The sequence below is a fragment of the Oncorhynchus gorbuscha genome, linkage group LG05 (genome assembly GCF_021184085.1).
Source record: "Oncorhynchus gorbuscha isolate QuinsamMale2020 ecotype Even-year linkage group LG05, OgorEven_v1.0, whole genome shotgun sequence".
In the NCBI taxonomy this organism is placed as follows: Eukaryota; Metazoa; Chordata; class Actinopteri; order Salmoniformes; family Salmonidae; genus Oncorhynchus; species Oncorhynchus gorbuscha.
The window spans coordinates 68,629,782-68,656,367 of record NC_060177.1 but is presented as its reverse complement, the minus strand read 5'-3'; the positions used below and the strand labels follow the sequence as shown (position 1 = coordinate 68,656,367).

The following is a 26,586-nucleotide window of genomic DNA, read 5'->3' as shown; positions in this document are numbered from 1 at the left end:
TGCCATCTATTTTGTGAAGTGCACCAGTCACTCTTGCAGCAAAGCACCCCCACAACATGATGCTGCCACCCCCGTGCTTCACGGTTGGGATGGTATTCTTCGGCTTGCAAGCAACCCCATTTTCCTCCTAACATTATGGCCAAACAGTTCTATTTTTGTTTCATCAGACCAGAGGACATTTCTCAAAAAAGTACAATCTTTGTCCCCATGTGCAGTTGGAAACCGTAGTCTGGCTTTTTATGGTGGTTTTGGAGGAGTGGCTTCTTCCTTGCTGAGCTGTCTTTAAGGTTGTCGATATAGGACTCGTTTTACTGTGGATATAGATACTTTTGTACCTGTTTCCTCTAGCATCTTCACAAGGTCCTTTGCTGTTGTTCTGAGATTGATTTGCACTTTTCGCACCAAAGTGCGTTCATCTCTAGGAGACAGAGCGCGTCTCCTTCCTGAGCGGTATGACGACTGAGTGGTCTCATGGTGTTTATACTTGTGTACTATTGTTTGTACAGATGAACGTGGTACCTTCAGGCGTTTGGACATTGCTCCCAAGGATGAACCAGACTTGTGGAGGTCTACAATTTTTTTTTCTGAGGTCTTGGCTGATTTATTTGGATTTTCCCATGATGTCAAATGATGTCAATTAGCCTATCAGAAGCTTCTAAAGCCATGACATTTTTCAAGCTGTTCAAAGGCACAGTCAACTTGGTGTATGTAAACTTCTGACCCACTGGAATTGTGATACAGTGAATTATAAGTGAAATAATCTGTCTGTAAACAATTGTTGGAAAACATTACTTGTGTCATGCACAAAGTAGATGTCCTAACCGACTTGACAAAACTACAGTATAGTTTGTTGACAAGACATTTGTGGAGTGGTTGAAAAACGAGTTTTAATGACTCCAACCTAAGTGTATGTAAACTTCCGACTTCAACTGTATATACTAGGAAGGCCCAAAACAATTGTCACAAACTCCACTCACCCAAGTCATAGACTGTTCTCTCTGTTACCGCACGACAAGCGGTACCAGAGCGCCAAGTCTAGGTCCAAAAGGCTCCTTAACAGCTTCTACCCCCAAGCCAAAATACTGCTGAATAATTAATCAAATGTACATCTGGACTATATTCATTGACCCCTCTTTGTTTTTACACTGCTGCTCCTCACTGTTTTTTATCAGTGCATAATCACTTTACCCCTACCTATATGTACAAATTACCTCGACTAACCTGTAACCCCTCATATTGACTTGGTACCGGTACCACCGGTACCCCCTCATTATTTTTATTTTTATTTAATTTAGTTACTTTTTAATTTTATTATTTGTTGTTACTTTTTAAAATGTTTTATTAAATATTTTCTTAACTCAATTTTCTTATAACTGCATTGTTGGTTAAGTGCTTGTGAGTAAGCATTTCACGGTAATACCTGTTGTATTCGGCGCATTTGACAAATAAAATTTGATTTGACTTGATTATGGGGGGGTCTTTGATGAATTTGCTATCACAAAAGGGGTCCCCCGCACACACACACACACACACACACACACACACACACACACACACACACACACACACACACACACACACACACACACACACACACACACACACACACACACACACACACACGCACAGGCACAGACACAGACACACAAACATACACACACAGTAGTGGAGCGTCTATGTCAGTAGTTTGCCACTGGGGGGCGACAGACGCTTTGTCTATGTGTTGCCATAGAGACTGGATTGTACAGCAAGGTATAAAGAAATCCAAAGGGAAAGCTGCTTAAGTTTCTAACTGAAGATCAGAAACTCCCTGGAGACAGAAGAGATAATGGCATTGGATCTGGAGGATTATTTCCATACTGTCTTTGAGGAACACCTCTTAATGTGAGTTTGTGTTTGTGTTAGTATGCTCTCTGCTAGTGGGGTTGAGAGAAGGAACACAGATTGATGTCCACAGAAGGCTCTGTGTGTATGCGTGTGTGCGTGCGTTTCTGCATGCGTACTTTCGTGCTTATGTGTGTAGGAAAGTGCCTGTGCGGGACAGAGGTCTGATGAGCGGAGCCACACGGATGATTGAGAAACAGAGAGAGATCAGAGAGGTGGATAAACAGCTCCAGACACACAGAGAGGTAGGAGCTACGTTCTTATTTATAGTACTCATAATCATGAGAACCTGTGACAAAAATGTGACTATCGTAGTTAGGGATATTGTGTGTGATATTGTGTGTGTGTGTGTGTGTGTGTGTGTGTGTGTGTGTGTGTGTGTGTGTGTGTGTGTGTGTGTGTGTGTGTGTGTGTGTGTGTGTGTGTGTGTGTGTGTGTGTGTGTGTGTGTGTGTGTGTGTGTGTGTGTGTGTTTCACAGGAGTTTGAATTAAAGACGGAGAGTTTTCAAAGGCGGAGAGATGAGGTGAAGAAGAAGGAGGAGAAACTGAAGGAGTCGCTGCTCAAATTTGACAAATTCCTCAAAGTTGGTGGCTAACACACACACACGCACACACACAAGCACTGAAACACACAGACTCTGGAAAGAACATTGTAATCAAATGTGCCATCTTGCAGGAAAACGACTCAAAGCGTGGTCGGGGTGAGAAGAAGGCAGAGAGAGAGAGGGATGCTGTGCGTCAGAAGGAGGGAGAGATAGAGAAACTGAAGGAGGAGTGTGCTGTCCTGGAGGCCTGGAGATTGAGGCTGCAGCGCAGGGTGGAGAAGAGTGCCTTCTACTGGACCTTTCTGGAACAGGTCCTCAGACTGGCCAAGGTACCCTAGCCTGGCATTCACTAAAAACACCCTATTCGCACTAAACTGTGCCCCCCCTCTCTAAATTATCTGAACCCCCCCCCCCCTCTCTATCTTTCCTCTCTTCCGGGTATTATCATGAAATACACCCCCCCCCCCCCCTCTATCTTTCCTTCATCTGATCTGTTCTCAACTCCAGAGAATTTAAATTTAAAAAACATACTGTGTTTCCTGAGGGATCATGGCACATTCTCTTGGAAGTTACATTTTTATAATCAAATAATCTACCAGCTCACGCATGTTGCTTATGCCATGTCCATATCCCTGTTTAACCATAACCCTAACCATAGCCTCAACCACAACCCTAACCATAGCCTCAACCACAACCCTAACCATAGCCTCAACCACAACCCTAACCATAGCCTCAACCACAACCCTAACCATAGCCTCAACCACAACCCTAACCATAGCCTCAACCACAACCCTAAACATAGCCTCAACCACAACCCTAACCATAGCCTCAACCACAACCCTAACCATAGCCTCAACCACAACCCTAACCATAGCCTCAACCACAACCCTAACCATAGCCTCAACCACAACCCTAACCATAGCCTCAACCACAACCCTAACCATAGCCTCAACCACAACCCTAACCATAGCCTCAACCACAACCCTAAACATAGCCTCAACCACAACCCTAACCATAGCCTCAACCACAACCCTAAACATAGCCTCAACCACAACCCTAACCATAGCCTCAACCACAACCCTAAACATAGCCTCAACCACAACCCTAACCATAGCCTCAACCACAACCCTAACCATAGCCTCAACCACAACCCTAACCATAGCCTCAACCACAACCCTAACCATAGCCTCAACCATAACCCTAACCATAGCCTCAACCATAACCCTAACCATAGCCTCAACCACAACCCTAACCATAGCCTCAACCATAACCCTAAACATAGCCTCAACCATAACCCTAAACATAGCCTCAACCATAACCCTAACCATAGCCTCAACCATAACCCTAACCATAGCCTCAACCACAACCCTAACCATAGCCTCAACCACAACCCTAAACATAGCCTCAACCACAACCCTAAACATAGCCTCAACCACAACCCTAACCATAGCCTCAACCACAACCCTAACCATAGCCTCAACCACAACCCTAACCATAGCCTCAACCACAACCCTAACCATAGCCTCAACCACAACCCTAAACATAGCCTCAACCACAACCCTAACCATAGCCTCAACCACAACCCTAAACATAGCCTCAACCACAACCCTAACCATAGCCTCAACCACAACCCTAACCATAGCCTCAACCACAACCCTAACCATAGCCTCAACCACAACCCTAACCATAGCCTCAACCACAACCCTAAACATAGCCTCAACCACAACCCTAACCATAGCCTCAACCACAACCCTAAACATAGCCTCAACCACAACCCTAACCATAGCCTCAACCACAACCCTAAACATAGCCTCAACCACAACCCTAACCATAGCCTCAACCACAACCCTAACCATAGCCTCAACCACAACCCTAACCATAGCCTCAACCACAACCCTAACCATAGCCTCAACCACAACCCTAACCATAGACTCAACCACAACCCTAACCATAGCCTCAACCACAACCCTAACCATAGCCTCAACCACAACCCTAACCATAGCCTCAACCACAACCCTAACCATAGCCTCAACCACAACCCTAACCATAGCCTCAACCACAACCCTAAACATAGCCTCAACCACAACCCTAACCATAGCCTCAACCACAACCCTAACCATAGCCTCAACCACAACCCTAACCATAGCCTCAACCACAACCCTAACCATAGCCTCAACCACAACCCTAACCATAGCCTCAACCACAACCCTAAACATAGCCTCAACCACAACCCTAACCATAGCCTCAACCACAACCCTAAACATAGCCTCAACCACAACCCTAACCATAGCCTCAACCACAACCCTAAACATAGCCTCAACCACAACCCTAACCATAGCCTCAACCACAACCCTAACCATAGCCTCAACCACAACCCTAAACATAGCCTCAACCACAACCCTAACCATAGCCTCAACCACAACCCTAAACATAGCCTCAACCACAACCCTAACCATAGCCTCAACCACAACCCTAAACATAGCCTCAACCACAACCCTAACCATAGCCTCAACCACAACCCTAACCATAGCCTCAACCACAACCCTAACCATAGCCTCAACCACAACCCTAACCATAGCCTCAACCATAACCCTAACCATAGCCTCAACCATAACCCTAACCATAGCCTCAACCACAACCCTAACCATAGCCTCAACCATAACCCTAAACATAGCCTCAACCATAACCCTAAACATAGCCTCAACCATAACCCTAACCATAGCCTCAACCATAACCCTAACCATAGCCTCAACCACAACCCTAACCATAGCCTCAACCACAACCCTAAACATAGCCTCAACCACAACCCTAAACATAGCCTCAACCACAACCCTAACCATAGCCTCAACCACAACCCTAACCATAGCCTCAACCACAACCCTAACCATAGCCTCAACCACAACCCTAACCATAGCCTCAACCACAACCCTAAACATAGCCTCAACCACAACCCTAACCATAGCCTCAACCACAACCCTAACCATAGCCTCAACCACAACCCTAACCATAGCCTCAACCACAACCCTAACCATAGCCTCAACCACAACCCTAAACATAGCCTCAACCACAACCCTAACCATAGCCTCAACCACAACCCTAAACATAGCCTCAACCACAACCCTAACCATAGCCTCAACCACAACCCTAAACATAGCCTCAACCACAACCCTAACCATAGCCTCAACCACAACCCTAAACATAGCCTCAACCACAACCCTAACCATAGCCTCAACCACAACCCTAAACATAGCCTCAACCACAACCCTAACCATAGCCTCAACCACAACCCTAACCATAGCCTCAACCACAACCCTAACCATAGCCTCAACCACAACCCTAACCATAGCCTCAACCACAACCCTAACCATAGCCTCAACCACAACCCTAACCATAGCCTCAACCACAACCCTAACCATAGCCTCAACCACAACCCTAACCATAGCCTCAACCACAACCCTAACCATAGCCTCAACCACAACCCTAACCATAGCCTCAACCACAACCCTAACCATAGCCTCAACCACAACCCTAACCATAGCCTCAACCACAACCCTAACCATAGCCTCAACCACAACCCTAACCATAGCCTCAACCACAACCCTAGCCATAGCCTCAACCACAACCCTAACCATAGCCTCAACCACAACCCTAAACATAGCCTCAACCACAACCCTAACCATAGCCTCAACCACAACCCTAACCATAGCCTCAACCACAACCCTAACCATAGCCTCAACCACAACCCTAACCATAGCCTCAACCACAACCCTAACCATAGCCTCAACCACAACCCTAACCATAGCCTCAACCACAACCCTAACCATAGCCTCAACCACAACCCTAACCTGAAACCTTAACCCTAGCCTCAATCCTAACTCTAGCTTCATGTCCACATCCCGGTTCAATCCTAACCCTAGCTTCAACCCTAACTCTAGCTTCATGTCCACATCCCGGTTCAACCCTAACCCTAGCTTCAACCCTAACTCTAGCTTCATGTCCACATCCCGGTTCAACCCTAACCCTAGCATCAACCCTAACTCTAGCTTCAAATGTATAATGTGTACATGTGTGTGTGTGTATGTAGTATGAGGATGTGTGGGAGCTACTGGGGAGGTTTGCCACCCTGCTATCCACCAAAGAGCAGCTGCGGCAGAGGGAGAGTGAGGTGCAGGAGCAAGCTGATGGCCAACGGGGGGCGCTACAGAGACACACAGAGCAGCAGAGCTGCAGCATTCTGCAGAAGAATAACCTGTTGTCTCAGCTACAGACAGAGCTGGACCAGATACGCTCCAACGCTCTCAGATGGGTACCAGACCTGATCACGCATTTACAGGGTTTTTCACTAGAGGGTAGTCACTAGAGGGTCGTCACTAGTTACCACAGCCACAAAGTCCTAATTATGGCTAAACCTGTTTCTACAATTTATCTTCTCAATATCTGATTTTAAACCTAACGCTAACCTTAACAACACTATCCTTATGCCTATCCCTCACCTTAAATTAAGACCAAAAAGCAACTTTTTGGTGTCATTAATGTTTACGATATAGCCAATATGCCTTTGTGGATAAACAATGTTTTTTGTTCAGGAGAACACGTGGTATCACATCCAGACCACAGCGGCGAAGGAGACGCTTTTATTGGGCCAAATTAAAGTGGTGACCCTTAACCTCTACCACATGATGGGTGGGACCACAGGGCAGGAAAAGGACGTGGCCATCGATGACACAGAGACACAGCTAAAGAAGGTTAGTGATGTTATTATGTCATAGATTGAGGTTTGTGATGTCACAGATGGACTTTGTGATGTCACCGCTGGAAAAGGTCAGTGATGTCACAGCTGGAGAAGGTTTGTGATGTCACAGCTGGAGAAGGTCAGTGATGTCACTGTGATGTTACAGATGGAGGTTTGTGATGTCACAGATAGTGAAGGTTAGTGATAGAAATAGAATGAATAGAACATACTTTGAACCTCTATCCCTGATACACATCAACCCACATCAACTCCATCATCCCAGACACCCTAGACCCACTCCAATTTGCATACCACTCCAACAGATCTATAGATGGTGCAATCTCAATTGCACTCCACACTAACCTCAACCCCCTAGAAAAGATGAATACCTACACTTCCGTTCAAAAGTTTGGAGTCAATTAGAAATGTCCTTGTTTTGAAAGAAAAATACATTTTTGGTCCGTCAAAATGATCAGAAATACAGTGTAGACATTGTTAATGTTGTAAATTACTATTGTAGCTGGAAACGGCAGATCTTTAAACATAGGCTGTCACGCCCTGACCATAGTAAGCTGTTTATTCTCTATGTTGGTTGGGGCGTGATAGTGACTTGGGTGGGTCATCTAGGTGAATTGTATTTCTATGGTGGCCTGATATGGTTCCCAATCAGAGGCAGCTGTTTATCGTTGTCTCTGATTGGGGATCATATTTAGCTAGCCATTTCCCCATTGTGATTTGTGGGATCTTGTCTACAGTTAGTTGCCTGTGTGCACACCAGTAGCGTCACGTTTCGGTTGGTAGTTTGTTGTTTTTGTTCGGTGTTTATTTTTTAAAGGATAATGTACGCATGCCACCACCATGGTCCATTCATTACGATGAGCGTGACATAGGCGTACAGAGGCCCATTATCAGCAACCATCACTCCTGTGTTCCAATGGCATGTTGTGTTAGCTAATCCAAGTTTATCATTTTAAAAGGCTAATTGTCATTAGAAAACCCTTTTGCAATTATGTTAGCACAGCTGAAAACTGTTGTTCTGATTAAAGAAGCAATACAACTGGCCTTTTTTAGACTAGTGGAGTATCTGGAGCATCAGCATTTGTGGGTTCGAATACAGGCTCAAAATGGCCAGAAACAACTTTTTTATGATACTTGTCAGTCTATTCTTGTTCTCAGAAATTAAGGCTATTCCATGTGAGAAATTGCCAAGAAACTGAAGATCTTGTACAATGCTGTGTATTACTCCCTTCACAGAACAGTGCAAACTGTCTCTAACCAGAATAGAAAGAGGAGTGGGAGGCCCCGGTGCACAACTGAGCAAGAGGACAAGTACATTAGAGTGTTAAGTTTGAGAAACAGATGCCTCACAAGTCCTCAATTTGCAGCTTCATTAAATAGGACTCGCAAACACCCGTCTCAACTTCAACAGTGAAGAGGCGACTCCAGGATGACGGGCTTCTAGGCAGTAAGACCAAGGAACTGATTGTGGACTACAGGAAACGGGACTGCAGTGGAGCTGGTCGAGAGCTTCCTTGATTACCAAATTACAAAGGACTTGGTCGACACACACGCAAACAATCGAGAAGAAAGCGCAACAGCAATTCTTCCCCCTCAGGAGGTTGAAAAGATTTGGCATGGGCCCTCAGATCCTCAAAAAGTTCTACAGCTACACCATTGAGAGAATACTGACCGGCTGCATCACTGCTTGGTATGGTAACTGCACCGCCTTCGATCTCATGGCACTACAGAGGGTGCTGTAGACAGCCTTGTACACCACTGGGGCCAAGTTTCCTGCCATCCAGGACCTCTATATAAGGCAGTGTGAAAGGAAGGCCCAGATAGTTGTTGAAAGACTCCAGTCACCCAAGCCATAGACCCAAGCCATAGACCCAAGCCATAGACCCAAGCCATAGTCCTCTCTGCTTCCGCATGGCAATTGGTACCGGAACATCAAGTCTGAAACCAACAGGCTCCTGAACAGCTTCTAACGGAGCGAATGGAATGGCCTCAAACACATTGAAACCATGTGGTTTTGGCACTGACCCTGAAACTTCCAATATCAAGTGTCAATATGCAGGGAACTAACGCTCGTGTTCTTCTTATTTCTATTTTTCATGTGTTTTTGTTCTACTTTACTTTTTTATTTAAAACAATTATAGTATTACTGATATTGATTACTGTATTGTTGGAAAGAGTAAGCAAGTAAGCCATTTCACTGTACTAGTGCACATGACAACTTAAAACTTGTAAATTTTGATTGTAAACTCATGAGTACCCTCGCAATGGCTGCCTGGTATTGTGATGCAATCATTTCCATAGTAATGTAGAATGTTCATTAAAATTATACTTACTGATGTGGCTCATGCAATCAAATTTACACTCAGTGGCCAGTTTATTAGTTAGACCCATCAAGTACCGGGTCTGAACCCCTTCGCCTCCAGAACAGTCTGAATTCTTTGAAACATGGAAACATTGCTCCATTGGTATCAAGGGACCTAACGTGTGCCAGGAAAACATTCCCTACACCATTACACCACCGCCACCAGCCTGTACCGTTGACAGTAGGCAGGATGGGGCCATGGACTCATGCTGCTATCGCCAAATCCTGACTCTGCCATCAGCATGATCCAACAGGAACCAGGATTCATTGGACCAGACAATGTTTTTCCACTCCTCAATTGTCCAGTGATGGTGATAACGTGCCCCCTGGAGCAGCTTCTTTTAGCTGATAGGAGTGGAACCCGGTGTGGTTGTTTGTTGCAATAGCCCAACCGTGACGAGGACTGACGAGTTGTGTGTTCCAAGGTGCTGTTCTGCACACCACTGTTGTACTGCGCAGTTATTTGTGTGTTTGTTACCCACCCATTTAGCTTGCAAGATTCTTGCTATTCTCCTTCGACCTCTCATCAACAAGCTGTTTTCACCCACAGGACTGCCGCTGACTAGATGTTTTTTGTTTGTCGTACCATTATCAGTAAACCCTACACACGACTGGCACCGATGATCATACCACGCTAAAAGTCGCCTAGGTCACTCATTTAGCCTCTTCTAACGTTCAATCGAACTGTAACTGAATGCCTGTCTGCCTGCTTTATATAGCAAGTCATGGCCACATGATTCACTGTCTGTAGGAGCGAACCGTTTTCTAGAACGGGGTGGTGTACCTAATAAACTGGCCACTGTGTGTATTTTGTAATGTCAGTTAAGTTGATTCAAAAATTCACAGCACAGATTGAAGGATACACCTCTTGCTTTTACTTCCTCCTTTGCTCCTATGGGTACACTCACAATGGCCGCCAGTCCCCCCCATTATGCCATCATTGACTTGAAAGGGATTCCCGTTCTATTCATTCTATTCCTATGGATGACACAGCTGAAGGTCAGTTATGTCACATTTATGTCACAGCTAGAGAAGGTGAGTGATATTACAGTTAGAGAAGGATACTGATGTCACAGTGATTTAGAGTAGCAGACATATTAATTTGTTAACAGTAAAATCAAAATGTGTTTTCCTCTCCAGATCCAGCTCTTCATCCAAGACCAGTCTGCCATAGTGAACAATCTCAAACAGAGCCCTTCTCATGCCACTACTAAAGCCAATTTGAAGTGAACAGGTGGAGGATGATCTAGACAGAGGATCCTGCAGTTCTTATTATTGGAGATTTCAATCCATGTCTTGTATTGTTTTCACACAGATAGTAATGTTATGGGCAGCACTCTGTGCAGCAGTGGTGGGAAAAGTACATAAAAGATACCTTAATAGAAAATAACTCAAGTAAAAGTGAATGTCACCCAGTAAAAAACAACTTGAGTAAAAGTCTAAAAGTATATGGTTGTACATGTACTTAAATAGTGGTTAAAAAAATAACTTGTCATACTTGCTATATATGCAATATATCAAATTCCTTATATTATGCAAACCAGACAGCACAATTGTCTTGTTTATTTTATTTACGGAGAGCCAGGTGCACATTCCAACACTCAGACATAATTTACAAACAAACACAGTATTTGTGTTTAGTTAGTCCGCCAGATCAGAGACAGTAGGGATGGCAAAGCTTTATATTGTTAGGTTTGTGAATTGGACCATATTGATGTCCTGCCTGAGCATTCAAAATGTAACTAGAACTTTTGGGTGTCAGGGAAAATGTATAGGAGTAAAAAGTACATATTTTCTTTAGGAATGTAATGGAGTAAAAGTTGTCAAAAATATAAATAGTAAAGTACAGATACCCCTAAAACGACTTTACACCACTGCTGTGGAGCAAACGTAGCATGATGACAATACTACTTCTGCAATCAGTCTAGTACTGACACCTAGTGGCAACTGTAGGGAATACTAACTATACATATCAATAGAGGGCCAAACTGTTTAGTGTTTCTCAAGCCTTGATCAAATGTATCCAACAATTGCATGGTGCCAGTTTTCTACTATTCTGAACAACTATAAATTGTTGAGTTCCATTTAAACTGATTCATTAATACAATACTGTACATGTTTCAATAAAAAATATTTTTAAACAATGGTTTAACAAAATTCCCTTTTCTTTTAAGAAACACTTAAAAATAGATAACATCAAACACAGGGTAGTAATCATACAATAGTAATCAAGAGCTTCGTTGCACAGTATTTATTGGAATAAACTCTGATACCTAAAAGGAAAACGTACAAAAGGAGAAAAGCAAAATGGATGTGTTTTTGGAGAGCTGACACTTCTTTCCCACAAATATAAAAACCATGCTGGAATAATGGACTGTCCTGGTCTTGCCGAGTTTTTCACAGGGCTGTTATTTGCCCTTCTTGCCTTTTCCCTTCTTGCCCTTGCTACCCTTCTTGCCCTTCCCCCTCATGGCCTTGCGGACACGGTGGCCCCTCCAGTAAGCCTGGATAATTGTGGATGCACGGCTCTTCTTTTCCAGCTCTTTCTGCTCCTCCTCCCTCCTCTCCTCGGCCAAACGCCGCTCCTCCTGGATCTGACTGAACTCCTGCTCCAGGACAGCATACGCCTCCTCTAGCTCTCTCAGCTCCTCCTTCTCCTCCTCATAGACCCTTGTCATGTCCTCCAGCTCAAACTGGGAGGGAGCAGACAACACAGAGAGAGAGATAGAGAGGGGGGTGGGGATTTACTAAGCATCACTAAAATCATATTATTAATTGTTGTTACTCAGTGGAAGATTTGTTAGGATTTTTTAGGGTCAGTCTACCTGTTTCTCTCCCATATCAGCATCATACTTCTGGATCCAGTTCTCTATTTCTGTCTCCACTTTATATTTTTTCTGCCAGGAGGGGAGGAGAACAACATTGAAAACGTTATATTTCGCACTGCAGGATCTACTGCATGCATAGAAAATGTTTTAGATAAGGAGCAGGGGCTAGGGCTCTATTTCTGGGATCTCCCACCTTACGGAGCGAAGTCTCTACCTCGCGGTTCTCAGAAATCAGGTTGTTAAGCTGAACTCTCAGCTGATTGGCTTCCTGCTGCATGCGGGCCCGCCTCCCCTGTGAGTTCTTAGCGTCTGACTGGTTCTGCTTGTCGGCATCTTGCTGTGTCCGCAACACAAAGTCCTCAGAGATCTTCTCCATCTGGTGCAGAGAGCTCTTCAACTTCCTGATCACCTCATTTTTCTTAGAGGTCTTAGAGAGCAGGGAGTAGGGGGGTGAGAAGAGAGTGTAGAAGAGAGGAGGAGACGAGTGAGAGAGAAAGATAGAGAGAGCAGCAGAGAAAGTAGAGAGATTACGTTTTGGAGAACTGAGATAGAATTATCATGGGTTAAATCGTTCAAGGTTTAAACTCTGGTGTAATACAAACAGTCGTATAATGACAATGAAAACTGTATCGGCACCTCAGCATCTCTGTCTTTGATGGCGGCAGCGACTTCCATCTCCAGTGTAGCAACCAGCTCCATGTTGTTGCCATGGCGCAGCGAAACCTCCTGCATGTAGCGTGTTCTTTGACGTTCCTCAGACGGGCTCGTGAGCAGTTTCTCTAACAGCACCCCCCGTAACTCCTGCAGCCCCCCTACCAGCCCTCGCACCCCTTCACTCACCCCCTGCCCCCCTACCTCTGCCTCACTCCTCAGGGCTCGGGTGGCGGCTGGATGAGCTCTCAGCAGTCTGAGCACGTTTCTCAGTGAGCTGGGGATGGCCCTTTCTAACTCTGCTCTCGTTCTCTCCCCTGCCTCCCCCTCAACCAGCTTCTGCCCCAGGCCCCCCAGCCTCTCTCCAAGGTGCTGGTGCTCCTGTAAGGCCCCCTCCAACTCCAACCCCACAGACAGCCCTCCCAGGCGGGACAGCACAGCCGGCAGCAAGGCTACCGTCTCCACCCTGGCGATGCAGTCTTCCAGCACCCCTGCGATGCGCTGCGTCTCCAAGGATGACAGCTTCTTCCGTGAAGGGTCCAGGATCTTTAGGAGGTCCTCCCTGAGCACTTTGGCCCGGGGCTGTGGACTGGAGCACATAATTTGGGGGCTAACATCCTCCAGGGGCTGTATGGCCACCTCTGCAGACATACTGCCATAGACAGGGGGGAATCTTATTAAACAATAAAACATCATGCCCAAATTAACACTATAACATCGGTCAATTCAGCATCACAAACACATTTACCACTAACGTTAGGACAATATTACTATTTGCTACCTACATTAACAGTTGCCTAATGTCTAGTGTAGTTTACTTTTAGATATAATGTACTTAACGTTAGCTACAAAAAGATAAAGATTCCATGCAGATAAAACATTTTATCAAGAAAACATTACGTTAGGCCTAAAGGAAAACAACATACCTCCTCTGAACTTAAACAGCACTTAAATAAAGCAAATCGAACCACACTAGCCAAGTTACTGGCAGCAGCATAGAAAACAACATCACATCGATGTTGATAGTTTACAATACAGTTGCTAAGAGACCAAAGATGTGGGGAGGGGCCCATTCGCGTTGACGAATAACTGAAATAAATTAGCATAAATAAATAATGCTCATGGTCATGCATTGTAATTTAGGCTCATTAGCTGGTTATATTACAACATCTTACTAAAGTCCGATTTATGGCGGCCGGTCTGTTTGATAAACTTTTGAATTTCAAGCTCAACTCTTGTTTTGAAAAACAACGACTGCCTTTAGTCTCATAGCGCTGTATTATAATTGAAAGTAAACGCTACAGCCAGAGAGATACTCAATCGCACCAAACATTTCTGGTAAAAACCCATCGGTAAAACCTTGAATTCCCTATTTTTGTATTCGTTTCGCGCTGTTGGCGGTAGGGGCACTTGAATTCAGTAAACCTTCCAATTTTGAACCATTCAATGTGTCTGAATGTAGAACTCCGACTACCCGGCAGACCCAGGGAGAAAATCAAATGTACCTATATGCCTACTTCTGGCCAATCATACAGCTCAGATCACGGTGTCCGCACAGTTTCCTCGCAGAATGGACTGTAAAAAAAAAAAAAGCCTCGAACGCACAACAAATGTGATAATGTGAGATTTCAAACCGTTTAAAACCATGACTAGAGAGAGGCTCAACGAATAGAGCAAGATCAGCTGTTTTTATGAGTAAGTTAATGTATAAGTTGTTATTCAGCACTGTCAACACTTTGTTTAATAGTTTTATAAGCCATAAAATGTTTCGTTAAGTTTTCATTGTTATTATTTGCGGCCTGTGTCTTTTATAATATCGAGGAATATTTCACTTTCTCTGGTCATAGGAGTAACAACATGAATCTGTACACGAGGCAGAAGTAATTCAGTGGGACTTAAAGATCATATCCCTTTTTTCAATTTTCGTCTAAAATGACATACGCAAATCTAACTGCCTGTAGCTCAGGACCTGAAGCAAGGATATGCATAATTCTGGATACTATTTGAAAGGAAACACTTTGACGTTTGTGGAAATGTGATCTTAATGTAGGAGAGTATAACATATTAGATCTGGTAAAAGATCATACAAACTAACAAACATGTGTTCCAGAGACCGCAGGGTGCAAACTGTGGAACCCCGATCCTACATTTGAATATAAAAATGAATTTTATCAAACAAAACTATGCTACCTTTTATCTCTGTGACCCTCAGGATGACAAATCAGAGCAAGACTACTGAATGTAAGTAAGTACATGATTTACCTTCAGAGGTGAATGTATCAAACCAGTTGCTGTGATAAAAGCGTTTTGTTGTTGTGCACTCTCCTCAAACAGTAGCATGGTATTTTTTTTCACCGTAATAGCTACAGTATATTGGACAGAGCAGTTAGATGAACAATCATTTAAGCTTTCTGCCGATATAAGACATGCCTATGTCCTGGAATGTTGGCTGTTACTTAAAACGTAATTCTGGTCACTATGCATAGTCACTTTAATAACTCTACCTACTACCTCAACTAACTGTTGCCCCTGCACATTGACTCTTTACCGGTACTCCCCTGTATATAGTCTCACTATTGTTATATTACTGCTGCTCTTTAATTACTTGTTACTTATATTTCTTATTTTTATCCATGTTTTTTAAAACTGCATTGTTGGTTAGGGGCTTGTAAGTAAGCATTTCGTTGTCAATTCTACACCTGTTGTAATCGGAGCATTTGACTAATTTGATTTGATTAGCGCATGTTCGCAATAACTGTCCCGGTTTAGGGACACCGATGTTATGTGTGTAAGATGGCACAGTGATGCCACCTGTTGGTAAATGTTCTTTACTTCAACTCTTGTGTTTTACCGGGGTGCTTGAGATACCCGGAGGTGTTGTGATGTACTGAACAAGACTGGTTTCTCGCATCAATGCCTCTGTCTCGTCATTTAACATTCAAACATGGTGTCGGAGTCGGATAACTAACCATGCTTTCCGCAAATTAGAGTCACCTGTTCTGGTTTACCAAACAAATGCTTATTTGAGTAAAATTTAGCTGGAATTGGCCTTAGCTAGAGTGAGTTTGCTAGTTAGCTTCAGTGTTGTTAGCACCGGTTAGATATGGCAGCGAACATTCCCCCTCCCGCCGTTATGAATCTCAGCGGGGATTGAAGCATGAACTGGGATACGTTTAGAGGTGAATGGGAGGACTATGCACTAGCAACGGGACTTCTGGAAAAGAAAGATGAGGTAGTGGCTGCCACTTTGAGGACTATAATGGGAACTGAATGCCGACATGTATACAAACCCTGAACCTAACAGCAGCTCAGCAAGGCAACGCTATAGCTATTCTTGATGCTCTTGAACATTACTTTACGCCAGCAAAGAACGTCATCTACGAGCGTTGTGTTTTCGGTCGTTGCAAACAGGAGGACGGGGAGTCAATTGACAGCTTTGTTACAAGATTAAGGGAAAAGGCAGCTACATGTGACTATGGTGCTTTAAGAGATTAACTGATCAGAGATAAGATTGTGCTTGGCATAACTGATGAGGGCACCGCAGACGTTTGCTGAGAGAACGTGACTTGACGCTGGTCTTGGCAGTGGAGACATGCCGTGCAGCAGAGCTTACTGATATACGGATAAGGTCCATGGAGCTAGAAAGGCAACATATGGACAATGTCAATGCTACATTCTGAGCTCCATCCAGAGCTCCTAGCATACTCCTGGGCTACAATACCTTGACCTACGACCGGTCTATCGATATCACTGCATGAAGAGGAATAAACAGACTCACCCCATCGCGACATCCTCCAAAGGCTAACTCTCTAGCCCTCGCTATCTCCTTGCTTGCTAATTCGGCATGCTAACTGCTAGCTTGTTTAGCCCAGGTCCGCTAACTACTACCTTGTTTACCCCGGCCTGCTAATCTGTTAGCTTGTTAGCACAGGCCTGCTAACCGTCTGCATCGCCGCGTCCCAAAAACGCAGTGGCCCATATGTACTCTATCTCTTCCCGATTAAAAGAAATAATAATTGTTTATACCTTCCGGAAACCTGCCTCACCCAATGTGATACGGAATCGCTATTATCTTTATTTTTAGAACACACTCAAGAACCTCCAGAAGCTAACCAGCTAGCTAGCTACAAGCTATTTAGTCATTGTTAGTTTTTTTTAACCTGGATAACACTCGCCAGCCCAGCCCCCCTGCCCCATCCACCGCTGCCCAATGGACTCTGATCACTTGGCTACATAGCTGATGCACGCTGGACTGTCCATTAATCATGGTACTCCATTCTGCTTGTTTGTTTTATCTGTCGGCCGAGTTGCCTAGTCAATGCCATCTCACCTGCTGTTGTTATGCTAGCTGATTAGCTGTTGTCTCACCCACTGTTTTAGCTAGCTTTCCCAATTCAACACCTGTGATTACTGTACGCCTCGCTGTATGTCTCTCTCAAATGTCAATATGCCTTGTATACTGTTGCTCAGGTTAGTTATCATTGTTTTAGTTCACAATGGAGCCCCTAGTCCCATTCCTCATACCCCTGATACCTCCTTTGTCCCACCTCCCACATATGCGGTGACCTCACCCATTACAACCAGCATGTCCAGAGATAAAACCTCTCTCATCATCACCCAGTGCCTGGGCTTACCTCCGCCGCACCCCACCATACCCCTGTCTGTGCATTATGCCCTGAATATATTCTACCATGCCCAGAAACCTGCTCCTCTTATTCTCTGTCCCCAACGCTCTAGGCGACCAGTTTTGATAGCCCTTAGCCGCACCCTCATACTACTCCTTCTTTGTTCCGCGGGTGATGTGGAGGTAAACCCAGGCCCTGCATGTCCCCAGACACCCTCATTTGTTGACTTCTGTGATCGAAAAAGCCTTGGTTTCATGCATGTCAACATCAGAAGCCTCCTCCCTAAGTTTGTTTTACTCACTGCTTTAGCACACTCTGCTAACCCTGATGTCCTTGCCGTGTCTGAATCCTGGCTCAGGAAGGCCACCAAAAATTCAGAGATTTCCATACCCAACTATAACATCTCCCGTCAAGATAGAACTGCCAAAGGGGGAGGAGTCGCAGTCTACTGCAGAGATAGCTTGCAAAGTAATGTCATACTTTCCAGGTCCATACCCAAACAGTTCGAACTACTAATTTTGAAAATGACTCTCTCCAGAAATAAGTCTCTCACTGTTGCCGCCTGCTACCGACCCCCCCTCAGCTCCCAGCTGTGCCCTGGACACCATTTGTGAATTGATTGCCCCCCATCTAGCTTCAGAGTTTGTTCTGTTAGGTGACCTAAACTGGGATATGCTTAACACCCCGGCAGTCCTACAATCTAAGCTAGATGCCCTCAATCTCACACAAATCATCAAGGAACCCACCAGGTACAACCCTAACTCTGTAAGCAAGGGCACCCTCATAGACGTCATCCTGACCAACTGGCCCTCCAAATACACCTCCGCTGTCTTCAACCAGGATCTCAGCGACCACTGCCTGTATCCGCTACGGTGCCGCAGTCAAACGACCACCCCTCATCACTGTCAAACGCTCCCTAAAACACTTCTGTGAGCAGGCCTTTCTAATCGACCTGGCCCGGGTATCCTGGAAGGACATTGACCTCATCCCGTCAGTTGAGGATGCCTGGTCATTCTTTAAGAGTAACTTCCTCACCATTTTAGATAAGCATGCTCCGTTCAAAAAATGCAGAACTAAGAACAGATACAGCCCTTGGTTCACTCCAGACCTGACTGCCCTCGACCAGCACAAAAACATCCTGTGGCGGACTGCAATAGCATCGAACAGTCCCCGCGATATGCAACTGTTCAGGAAAGTCAGGAACCAATACACGCAGTCAGTCAGGAAAGCTAAGGCCAGCTTCTTCAGGCAGAAGTTTGCATCCTGTAGCTCCAACTCCAAAAAGTTCTGGGACACTGTGAAGTCCATGGAGAACAAGAGCAGCTCCTCCCAGCTGCCCACTGCACTGAGGCTAGGGAATACGGTCACCACCGACAAATCCATGATTATCGAAAACTTCAACAAGCATTTCTCAATGGCTGGCCATGCCTTCCGCCTGGCTACTCCTACCTCGGCCAACAGCTCCGGCCCCCCCCCCGCAGCTCCTCGCCCAAGCCTCTCCAGGTTCTCCTTTACCCAAATCCAGATAGCAGATGTTCTGAAAGAGCTGCAAAACCTGGACCCGTATAAATCAGCTGGGCTTGACAATCTGGACCCTCTATTTCTGAAACTATCCGCCGCCATTGTAGCAACCCCTATTACCAGCCTATTCAACCTCTCTTTCATATCCTCTGAGATCCCCAAGGATTGGAAAGCTGCCGCAGTCATCCCCCTCTTCAAAGGGGGAGACACCCTGGACCCAAACTGTTACAGACCTATATCCATTCTGCCCTGCCTATCTAAGGTCTTCGAAAGCCAAGTCAACAAACAGGTCACTGACCAATCCCACCGTACCTTCTCCGCTATGCAATCTGGTTTCCGAGCCGGTCACGGGTGCACCTCAGCCACACTCAAGGTACTAAACGACATCATAACCGCCATCGATAAAAGACAGTACTGTGCAGCCGTCTTCATCAACCTTGCCAAGGCTTTCGACTCTGTCAATCACCATATTCTTATCGGCAGACTCAGTAGCCTCGGTTTTTCGGATGACTGCCTTGCCTGGTTCACCAATTACTTTGCAGAGAGAGTTCAGTGTGTCAAATCGGAGGGCATGTTGTCCGGTCCTCTGGCAGTCTCTATGGGGGTGCCACAGGGTTCAATTCTCGGGCCGACTCTTTTCTCTGTGTATATCAATGATGTTGCTCTTGCTGCGGGCGATTCCCTGATCCACCTCTACGCAGGCGACACCATTCTATACACTTTCGGCCCGTCATTGGACACTGTGCTATCTAACCTCCAATCGAGCTTCAATGCCATACAACACTCCTTCCGTGGCCTCCAACTGCTCTTAAACGCTAGTAAAACCAAATGCATGCTTTTCAACCGATCGCTGCCTGCACCTGCATGCCCGACTAGCATCACCACACTGGATGGTTCCGACCTTGAATATGTGGACACCTATAAGTACCTAGGTGTCTGGCTAGACTGCAAACTCTCCTTCCAGACCCATATCAAACATCTCCAATCGAAAATCAAATCAAGAGTCTGCTTTCTATTCCGCAACAAAGCCTCCTTCACTCACGCTGCCAAGCTTACCCTAGTAAAACTGACTATCCTACCGATCCTCGACTTCGGCGATGTCATCTACAAAACTGCTTCCAACACTCTTCTCAGTAAACTGGATGCAGTTTATCACAGTGCCATCCGTTTTGTCACTAAAGCACCTTATACTACCCACCACTGCGACTTGTATGCTCTAGTCGGCTGGCCCTCGCTACATATTCGTCGCCAGACCCACTAGCTCCAGGTCATCTACAAGGCCATGCTAAGCAAAGCTCCGCCTTATCTCAGCTCACTGGTCACGATGGCAACACCCATCCGTAGCACGCGCTCCAGCAGGTGTATCTCATTGATCATCCCTAAAGCCAACACCTCATTCGGCCGCCTTTCGTTCCAGTACTCTGCTGCCTGTGACTGGAACGAATTGCAAAAATCGCTGAAGTTGGAGACTTATCTCCCTCACCAACTTCAAACATCAGCTAACTGATCGCTGCAGCTGTACATAGTCTATTGGTAAATAGCCCACCCATTTTCACCTACCTCATCCCCACAGTTTTTATTTATTTACTTTTCTGCTCTTTTGCACACCAATATCTCTACCTGTACATGATCATCTGATCATTTATCACTCCAGTGTTAATCTGCAATATTGTAATTATTCGCCTACCTCCTCATGCCTTTTGCACACATTGTATATAGACTCACTTTTTTTTCTCTACTGTGTTATTGACTTGTTAATTGTTTACTCCATGTGTAACTCTGTGTTGTCTGTTCACACTGCTATGCTTTATCTTGGCCAGGTCGCAGTTGCAAATGAGAACCTGTTCTCAACTAGCCTACCTGGTTAAATAAAGGTTAAATAAATATAAATAAATAAAAATTCAGGCAGCCAGTAAAGAAATTCCCCTTTGCCACAGCTAATGCTAATACTACAGCCAACTCTGCAGTAGACAACCCCAATACATGCCGATATTGTGGCATTTCTCATGGACGAGGAAAAGAACACTGCCCAGCCTATGGAAAAATATGCAAATCCTGTGGTACAGCTAATCACTTCGCAAGGGTCTGCATGAAAAGCAAGAGAAAGGAGGGTAAAGTGCACTCCATGGAAACAAACACAGATGAAGGGAATGACAGCACAGAGGATATATATGCTAGCGAGTGCATAGGGGCAGTGAGGGCAAAAGGACAAAAGTGGTTTGTCCCTCTGCTACTTAATAATAAACCACAGCAATGCCAGCTAGATTCAGGGGCCACATGCAACGTTATGAGCCTTAAAGACAAAAGGAGGCTCGCGCCCAGAGACAAACTCACACAGAGTAACACCAAGCTGAAACTGTATTCAGGCCAGTTCATGACCGCTTTAGGCCTGTTTGTGACAGAGTGTGTTTTACGTGGCCAGAAACACATCCTTGAGTTTGAAATAGTTGAGGCTAGTCAACAGCCATCACTGTCAGGTTCTACATGCAAGCATCTTGGGCTTATTAACTTCACCATCCCAGCTGAACTTAACATTATAGACAAAGTCCAGGCTGGGCCCCTGAGCAAGGAGACACTCCTAAGCAAGTACCATGACGTCTTCAACGCACCGGTCAAGTCAGTTCCTGGGGAAATCCACTTTGAGTTGGACGCAGCAATCCAGCCTGTCCAGTGTGCACCCCGCAATGTACCAGTGGCCATGAAAGCAGCTACGAAGGCTCAGCTTGACAAATATGAAGCAGATGGCCACATCATATCTGTCACCGAGCCTACAGACTGGATAAGTAATATGATTATCGTCAAGAAACCAGACAAGCTACGGATATGCATTGATCCTAAACATCTCAACCGGGCTCTGAAGACATTCACATTACATTATGCCCACGTTGGAGGATGTTCTTTACAAGCTCCCAAAGGCCAGAGTCTTCATGCTCGTGGATGCCAGAGATGCCTTCCTGCAGTGCAAGCTCGACAAGCTCAGCAGCTACATGACCACCTTTTGGACACCCTGGGGCAGGAAGAGGTGGTTGAAGCTTCCGTTTGGTGTCTCCGTGGCTCCGTTTGGTGTCTCCGTGGCTCCAGAGGTGTATCAGCGGAAACAGTATGAGCAGTTGATGGGACTCAGTGGCGTGGAACCCATAGCAGATGACATCCTTGTAGTGGGCTGTGGGGACAGTGATGAGGAGGCAGAATGTGACCATGACGCCAAGCTGCTGGCCCTGATGGTCAGATGCAGACAGGTCAAGGCTAAGCATAAAAAAGCTTCAGTTTAAAGTGCCAGAGGTCCGCTTTCATGGGCACATCTTATCCTCCAACTGATTGAAGGCTTATCCTGAAAAAGTGAAGGCTGTCTTGGAAATGCCCCACCCATCTGAAGTGAAGGGAGTGCAGCGCTTCGTCGGATTCTTCACCTACCTGGCCAAATTCCTACCGCGGCTCTCTGAAGTGTGTGAGCCACTGAGGAGGCTCATGGACAAGGACACGATCTGGCATTGGCTCCCAAAACATGACGCAGCGGTGAGGGAAATAAAACAACTGGTCAGCCAGACACCTGTACTGCGATACTACAATGTGTCAAAACCTGTCACGATTCAGAGTGACTCAAGCCAGTATGGACTTGGCTGTTGCCTCATGCATGAGGGCCAGCCTGTGGCATTCGCCTCTAGGGCACTCACCCCAACAGAGCAGAACTATGACCAGATAGAGAAGGAGTGCCTCAGCATTGTGTTTGCATACCAACGCTTCCACCACTACCTGTACGGGCGCGGCAATATTACCGCAGAGACAGATCACAAGCCCCTTATTGCTATATTCAGCAAGCCTCTTCTGAATGCTCCAAAGCGACTGCAGAGCATGTTACTGGCCCTACAAAACTACAACCTCAAGGTGGTGTATAAGCCAGGGCCAGAGATGTATGTGAGTGACACGCTCAGCAGGGCTACTGCATCAGGCACTCACACACGCTCCATGCATGAACAACACGCAGTGTGCAGCTTACAAACAAAGCAAAGTGGGTGTTAAACACATCAACCAGGCTGACTACCTCAATGTTACGGACCAGCGCCTTATACAAATCAGGCAGCACACAGACAGGGACGAGCAACTCCAGGCATTGAGGTCTGTGATTCTGATGGGCTGGCCTGACTGCAAGGAAGAAACTGCTTTAGCCGTCAGAGAATATTGGCCAGTCAAAGAGGAGCTCAGTGTTCAAAACGGAGTAATATTCAAGTGTTAGAGAGTCGTTATTCCCCGGTCTCTGCGCCCTGAGATGTTGGTGCGCGTGCACTCACATAGGAGGTGAGGCCTGTTACAGACAAGCACTTGACACACTGTATTGGCCAGAAATGCAGTGTGAAATCAAAGACTGTCAGTAAATGCATCTGCAATGAATATGCCATTGAGCAACAGAGAGAGACGATGATGTCCCACGAGCTACCGATGCGCCCCTAGCAGATAGTAAGTCTAGATCTCTTCCAGCACAGTGGCAAAGACTTTCTGCTGGTAGTCGATCATTACTCAGACTTTTGGGAGATTGATCTCCCCCCCCAGACCTCTCAGCAGAGACAACAATCAAACGCTGCAAGGCTCAGTTTGCCTGCTATGGCCAGCCAGATAGTGTAATTTCAGACAATGGACCCCAATTCTCCGGAGTTGAGTTCTGAAAATTTGCTGCAGGATGGGAATTCGAGCACGTCACTGCATCAACACGACATCCAAAAGCTAATGGGAAGGCGGTGTCTGCAGTAAAAATGGCAAAGAACCTCTGCAAAAAGGCTCTGCGAGAGGGCAAAGATGCCTGGAAAGCAATCCTGCAGTGGTGCAATACCCCAACAGAAGGCATGGATAGCAGCCCGGCACGGCGCTTAAAAGCAGCTCTGCCAGGTCCAGCACTCTCCTGGAGCCATGTGTGGTGACAGACGTGCTGGTGAAGCTACGTCACAGAAGACTGGTCTCCAAGTTCACCTACGACAAATCAGCAAAAGACTTACCTGAGCTCAGGGTGGGTGAAACGGTGCGAATGAAGCCACTACCAGGGGACCGGACAGGCCTCTGGAGACTCGGATCCTGTATGCAGAAAGTGGCACCACGCTCCTACTTGGTTGAAGTGAATGGATCACTGTACCGTCGCAAGAGGGTTGACCTTCGGATTGCTGAGCCAGCACCTACTCAGAACCCTGATGGCCAAAGGGGTCGCATGACAAAAGACAGAACCCCAGCAAGTCACATGGGGCCTGAGGCACTGGGCGAAGAGCCAGGGGATCACAGGTCGGCCGCTCCCTCGCCCATCAATTCTCCCCTTAGACAGTCAGGTGACACGCCTGTGCGGGAACCCGCAGTCCTCGCAGACAAGCCCTCTGTCTTTTCACGCTGTGGATGTCTGTCCCAGCCACCAAAAATACTTAATCTGTAGGTTTCCCATCAGGGATTGTTGACAGACAGAGATAAAAGTGAAGAGAATATCAAAATGAAATTATTACTAGGTTTGTTTTGTTAGTGAATTGACACCTCCTGTCCTATTTTATTAAAGGGAAGATGTTGTGTGTAAGATGGCACAGTGATGCCATCTGTTGGTAAATGTTCTTTACTGCAACTCTTGTGTTTTACCGGGCTGCTTGAGGTACCCGGAGGTGTTGTGATGTACTGAACAGGACTGGTTTCTCGCATCAATGCCTCTGTCTCGTCATTTAACATTCAAACAACCGATCCCATAGAGGTTAACCTTTTAAAAACTGTTCTGTAACAATTAGGTTTGTGCAGTAGGCTATAGGCCCAATACATTATCACTGCATATTGGCTATGCTTGAATTGCCCTGCCAATGTTGTTCTTCTCAGACCATTTTCAAATTATTTTAAGTATATGATCACACTTCTAATAGATCATTTGTTGTATTACTTGTGAGGCACAGCTGACTGAGCATAATACATTGTTTCGTTTTTTTACTGGACTGATGGTCAGTCTGAGGGGAAGGGAGGATCACTCCATCCCCGGTGAGGCCCTCCTCTCTCCACCCCTCCACTGAGAAAACGGGACACAGTCTTCCAGCTGATGGCGAAACTTAATGTTGCATAAGCTTATGTTTTATAAGTCATGTTCAGAAACAGTCTGAGCTGTATATCTCGGCATTTTGACTCAAAGTGATCTTGACTCAAAGTTTGGTGACCACTGTATTAGAGAAAGGAGGAGATAGGAATCCCTCCCGTTGGTCAATGAACAGAGGATAATGCCTATGTAGCGATTTCAGTGCCCACAAATGTTTTTTGAATTCCATACTTTGTGATTTTTATTAGGATAGTTTTAAAGTGTATATTGAATTCAGTTTTCAAATTAAATTTCGAATTGAATGTTCAAGTTCAATATTTATATATTCTGTTTCGTTGTTTTATTTATTTATTTCACCTTTATTTGTTGTCTGTGTATCAAGTTTACAAACTATCAATTCAAGTTGATCAAAGTTTCATATATTCAACTTCTCAGATCCATTCAGATTCTGTTTTCAAATGAAGTTCTCTAAATTAAGATTCAAAACAAGAGACATCATCCACGTTGCCAAAGATGGTCTATTATATTGACAAGATAGTCAAGTGACCGCTCTAACAATGGAAATACATGTCCTCAAAGATGGAAGACGAATTTGTCTGGAAGGGATATACAGTGGGGAGAACAAGTATTTGATACACTGCTGATTTTGCAGGTTTCCCTACTTACAAACATGTAGAGGTCTGTAATTTTTATCATAGGTACACTAACAGGTCTGTGAGAGACGGAATTCGTACTGGTTGGTAGGTGATCAAATACGTATGTCATGCAATAAAATGCAAATTAATTACTTAAAAATCATACAATGTGATTTTCTGGATTTTATGTTTTAGAAGTGTACAGACCTCTACATGCAAGGAAAACCTGCAAAATGGGCAGTGTATCAAATACTTGTTCTCCCCACTGTATATATACTACATGACAAAAAGTATGTGGACACCTGCTCGTTGAACATATCATTCCAAAATTATGGGCTTTAATATGGAGTTGGTCCCCCCCTTTGCTGCTATAACAGTCTCCACTCTCCTGGGAAAGCTTTCCAATAAATGTTGGAACATTGCTATGGGGACTCCCATTCAGCCACAAGTGCATTAGTGAGGTCAGTCACTGATGTTGGGTGATTAGGTCTGGCTCGGAGTCGGTGTGCCAATTCATCTCAAAAGTGTTTGATTGAGTTGAGGTCAGGGCTTTATGCAGGCCAGTCAAGTTCTTCCACACCGATCTTGAAAAAACAATTTCCGTATGGACCTCGCTTTGGACATTGTTATGCTGAAACAGGAAAGGACCTTCCCCAAATTGTTGCCACAAAGTTGGAAGCACAGAATTGTCTAGAATGTCATTGTATGCTGTAGCATTAATATTTCCCTTCACTGGAACTAAGGG

At 45.3% G+C, this 26,586-nt stretch overlaps 2 protein-coding genes across 8 annotated transcripts in view; one reads left to right on the top strand and one right to left on the bottom strand.

Annotated features, from left to right (window-relative positions):
- Positions 1–1,741: 1,741 nt before the first annotated feature.
- On the top strand, positions 1,742–11,728 carry cfap73 (cilia and flagella associated protein 73). Its single transcript, XM_046350936.1, has 7 exons — positions 1,742–1,884; positions 2,024–2,129; positions 2,364–2,468; positions 2,561–2,758; positions 6,514–6,735; positions 7,016–7,174; positions 10,682–11,728. The coding sequence occupies exons 1-7, from the start codon at positions 1,829–1,831 to the stop codon at positions 10,769–10,771; spliced, it is 936 nt and encodes a 311-aa protein (XP_046206892.1). The 5' UTR covers positions 1,742–1,828; the 3' UTR covers positions 10,772–11,728.
- Positions 11,094–26,586, bottom strand: part of iqcd (IQ motif containing D) — a 32,200-nt gene continuing 16,707 nt past the window's right edge. The window contains exons 1-5 of one of the 7 annotated variants that reach the window (XM_046350935.1): positions 21,501–22,769; positions 13,006–13,672; positions 12,563–12,796; positions 12,367–12,438; positions 11,094–12,234 (exon numbers count right to left, since the gene is read on the bottom strand). In XM_046350935.1, coding sequence (XP_046206891.1) covers positions 11,950–12,234; positions 12,367–12,438; positions 12,563–12,796; positions 13,006–13,671 — 1,257 coding nt within the window. In that variant the 5' untranslated portion in view covers position 13,672; positions 21,501–22,769 and the 3' untranslated portion in view covers positions 11,094–11,949. Of the gene's footprint in view, positions 12,235–12,366; positions 12,439–12,562; positions 12,797–13,005; positions 15,248–15,282; positions 15,619–21,500; positions 22,770–26,586 lie in introns of those variants that run through there. The other 6 variants (XM_046350933.1, XM_046350931.1, XM_046350932.1 and 3 more) reach the window with 6 other exon arrangements.